The following is a 4,273-nucleotide window of genomic DNA, read 5'->3' as shown; positions in this document are numbered from 1 at the left end:
GGTTCCGCTTGGATCCTGGCACTGCCTCCCAGGGCGGCGGAAAGAGTTTCTGAAAGTCCCTTTTGAAAACTTCTTCTGCTCTGTCTCTGCGTGCAGCGTGTGTCTGTGTCACAGGGGTTTTCTGCGTCTCTGTTGCAGGACACGATTCATCAGCTGGAAAACGAGCTGAGAGGAACAAAGTGGGAAATGGCACGTCACTTGAGGGAATACCAGGACCTCCTCAATGTCAAGATGGCCCTGGATATTGAAATTGCTGCATACAGGTACAGTGGGATCACTGCGGACATGTCTGGAATACTAATAACACTGCAGATGTTGCTGGCTTGGGCAGCTCTACCACAGATGAGAAATACCTGCATGCAGTGAACACAAGTAAAATTAGTGCTTGACTAAATTATTACAACCATTTCAAAATCTACACAGACCATGGGGCGTTTGCAGTAAGAACCCAGAGTTCATTAGGGACTGGCTCTCTGGTAATCAGTGGCAAAGCTCCCAGTGAGCTCAGTGGGCACAGGATAGCATGACTCAGTGCAGCAGCACCCTGGTGCCGCATTCTGCCCGTGTTTACAAAAGCAGAAGATGCAGCAAAAGACAAGTTTATTTTCAATTCCTGTTTACTTTGCTTTGCATATGCCAAGCAAGTGGTGCTTGTCACTTGAATTCCCTTTTATCGCTTGAGAGAGACAGTGCACTTGCTTGATCATGGTTTCAAGCAGGGAGTGCTAATCTGCTTGTCACAAACACTTTTGCTTTTCTTGCTCAACTTTCCTTTAAAGGCAACCACTCTAATCTGGAGCAGGAACATTGCTTGCTATTGCCATCACCTGGCAGGTTTTTTTAGTCTCCTTTGCATCACTTTAGAACTCTCATCAGAGAACTGCTGATTTTTCTGGGTCACAGGTTTAGAGGAAAAACATGCATTTGAATATAAGAAAAGTAAAAACAAAAAACCCATCTCCAGATCTGCTTAAATTCCTGAGGTTGTTCAGACAAACACACAGACACCCTAGGGGTCTATAGCTGTTTGCTGCCAAAGTTAGCTGAACAAAAGTCTCTTCAGTTTTCATAGCAGCACAAGAAAGGTGGATGCCCGAACTATTGAACTAGGACATATGCTCTAATTGGCTTTGAATGTCTCAGCCACAATATTTGATTTGGGTCTGTTGGCTGTGTCAAATTCTCAGTTCACCTAAGTCATAATGCATCCTGTGCAGTTAATTGCTTTGCCGTACTCTGTGCCATAATGAAGTCTCTGACATTAAGGATGAATTTCAACTGAGCAGCTGAAGGTGTTACACTTGCCACTTGCAAACCAAGCTAAAAGCTGTTTGCTGAATATGAATTTTGCAAAAGAGCTGATTCAAGAAAAGCCGAACTGGGGCTGAGAGATGGATTACGCTGATCAGCTCTAGCATATTCCACATACAAACTGGTTTCATCCTGCTGACAGGGAAATATTCTAATAGCTGTCCCTTACGTTGGGTTTCTATGCTCATTTTTTTTCCCCTCCTCCTGATTCCCTTAGGAAGCTACTGGAGGGTGAAGAGACAAGATTCAGTGCCTTCTCTGGAAGCATTACTGGACCCATATTCACACACAGACAACCATCTGTCACAATAGCATCCACTAAAATTCAGAAAACAAAAATTGAACCACCAAAGCTGAAGGTCCAGCACAAGTTTGTAGAAGAAATCATTGAAGAGACAAAGGTAGAGGACGAAAAGTCTGAAATGGAAGATGCCCTAGCAGCTATTGCAGAAGAAATGGCAGCCAAGGCCCAGCAAGAAGAACAGGAGGAAGAAAAAGCAGAAGAAGCTGCTGTAGAGAAAGAAATTGTTTCTGAGAAGGCTGCTGCAGAACAAGCAGCTGCACCTGAGGAAGAAGAGAAGGAGGAAGAGGAAGCAGAGGAGGAAGAAGCTGCAAAATCTGACGCAGCAGAAGAAGGAGGTTCTGAAAAAGAAGAAATAGAGGAAAAGGAAGAAGGGGAGGAGGCTGAGGAAGAGGGGGAAGAAGCTGAGGCCAAGGGCAAAGCTGAAGAGGTAGCAGCAAAGGTAGAGAAGGTCAAAACACCTCCTTCAAAGTCACCCCCTAAATCCCCCCCTAAATCCCCTGTAACGGAGCCAGCCAAGGCTGTCCAGAAAGAAACAGCTGCAGAAGTAGGAAAAGAACAGAAGGTGGAAAAAGGTGGTGAGAAACCAGCCAAGGAGGAAGAGAAAGCAGCATCTCCGGAGAAGCCAGCGACACCAAAGGTAACCTCTCCAGAGAAGCCGGTGACCCCGGAGAAGCCCCATTCTCCAGAGAAGCCGGCGACCCCGGAGAAGCCCCGTTCTCCAGAGAAGCCGGCGACCCCGGAGAAGCCCCGTTCTCCAGAGAAGCCGGCGACCCCGGAGAAGCCCCGTTCTCCAGAGAAGCCGGCGACCCCGGAGAAGCCCCGTTCTCCAGAGAAGCCGGCGACCCCGGAGAAGCTCCGTTCTCCAGAGAAGCCGGCGACCCCGGAGAAGCCCCGTTCTCCAGAGAAGCTGGCGACCCCGGAGAAGCCCCGTTCTCCAGAGAAGCCGGCCTCTCCAGTCAAAGATGAAAAGGCTGTGGTGGAGGAGACCATCACTGTCACAAAGGTAACAAAAATTAGTGCAGAGGTAGAGAAGGAGTCCAGGAAAGAAGACATTGCAGTGAATGGTGAGGTGGAGGAGAAAAAGGAAGAGGTGGAATCCAAAGAGAAGGAGGTTGAGGAGGAAGACAAGGGAGTTGTCACCAATGGCCTAGATGTAAGCCCAATTGATGATAAGGGTGAGAAAATTGTAGTAACCAAAAAAGCAGAGAAAATCACTGGTGAAGGTGGGGACAGTACAACCACATATATCACAAAGTCGGTGACAGTTACTCAGAAGGTAGAGGAACATGAAGAAAGCTTTGAGGAGAAATTAGTGTCCACCAAGAAAGTGGAGAAAGTTACTTCACATGCCGTAGTAAAAGAGATTAAAGAGACCGAATAAAATAAATCATAGCTAAATTAAAATAAATTCAAGAGCTTGGGTTGGTGCAAAAGGTTAAGCCATATGACAGCTGCAAAATGCATGTGAGTGACGGCTTCAAAGCAGAACGGGTTCTCTCATGGAGGCTCCAGACACACAGTATTTTACTTTTTTGTGCAATATAGGGGAGGGGGGGGGAATGCATGCAGGCTCAAGATGTGCTCCCTCCACAGAGCTTGGGGATCTAAAAAAAAAAATACTAATAATAATGCATGAGACGAAATGTGCAAAGGAAGCTTTTGAATTTCCTGAGCTGTTGGAGGGACATATCTGAGGAGACTTAAGATGTATTATGCAAAGAACCAACTGAGCCAAAAACAAACAGAAAACAGTACTAGAATATTCATGAGAACCAGAACTCTCCTAGCCTTAAAAAAAAAAAGCTACTTATAAATAATTATGTTTACCTCACTGGTGCAATTAGGGTGGACTTTTGCTCATGGGAGAACCTAGTTGACATGCACAGTACGCAACCTTTTGTTGTTTGATGTAAAACAGTCACAGCAGTTCTTGCTCAATAAAGGTCAATAGTGAAAACATGACTTGTCTGGTGACTTTTTTTCCAACTCAAATGTTTCCCTGAAGTTTGATGCTCTGTCCTGAACAGGAACACAGTTGCATGGGTTGAAAAGTTGCTTGAGTTTTTCCTTAGTGTCCTCATTTAGAAAACAAGTTTGTATAGTATATGATGAACAAATTTCCTGTAACACAACACAAATACTTGAGCTAGCTTAAATGAATACTTAAGAGCCATATCCCATGCTTTCTAGAGTAAAGAGGAATCTATTGAATTCTGCTGCCTGGCTTTAGGTGCTTAGAGGGGTTCCAATTGCATTTGCTAGCAATGGGATGGTCTCTTAAGCCATGTGCTGCTAACATCACTTACCTGAGCAATCCTGCTTGTACTAAGTGTTAAACTCTGCTGCAAGTGTAATTTTCCTCCCTGCATGCTAGTCGCAACACATAAGGAGAGCCTTAAAGATGTGGCCATTTCCAGATCATTCCTTGATTTTCCTGTGAAGATAGCCTGTCTGTGAACTGCAACTGGTCATGGTAACTTCTATGACACTAGTTTGTCACTTAAGTGTGCAAAGACCCATTAAGTAATCTCAACCAAGATGCCATGTGTTCATCAAAATGGGGTAGCTTCTGATTATTTTTTCCCCCCCCTGCCTTAATTATATGGGAACATCCTTATCAAGTCTGTGTCTCAAATGATCAACAGGTGCAATCTGCCT

General features: G+C 45.1%; 1 protein-coding gene across 1 annotated transcript in view; it reads left to right on the top strand.

Moving 5' to 3' along the window:
• Nucleotides 1–3,577, top strand: part of NEFM (neurofilament, medium polypeptide) — an 18,937-nt gene extending 15,360 nt beyond the window's left edge. Inside the window, exons 4-6 of the mRNA XM_009319548.1 lie at nucleotides 33–55; nucleotides 97–263; nucleotides 1,529–3,577. Coding sequence (XP_009317823.1) covers nucleotides 33–55; nucleotides 97–263; nucleotides 1,529–2,996 — 1,658 coding nt within the window. The 3' untranslated portion in view covers nucleotides 2,997–3,577. The remainder of the gene's footprint in view (nucleotides 1–32; nucleotides 56–96; nucleotides 264–1,528) is intronic.
• The last annotated feature ends 696 nt before the right edge of the window (nucleotides 3,578–4,273 follow it).

Source organism: Pygoscelis adeliae, unplaced genomic scaffold, assembly GCF_000699105.1.
Source record: "Pygoscelis adeliae isolate BGI_AS28 unplaced genomic scaffold, ASM69910v1 Scaffold372, whole genome shotgun sequence".
In the NCBI taxonomy this organism is placed as follows: Eukaryota; Metazoa; Chordata; class Aves; order Sphenisciformes; family Spheniscidae; genus Pygoscelis; species Pygoscelis adeliae.
The sequence above is the reverse complement of the archived record's forward strand: the minus strand, read 5'-3'. Positions and strand labels throughout refer to the sequence as shown.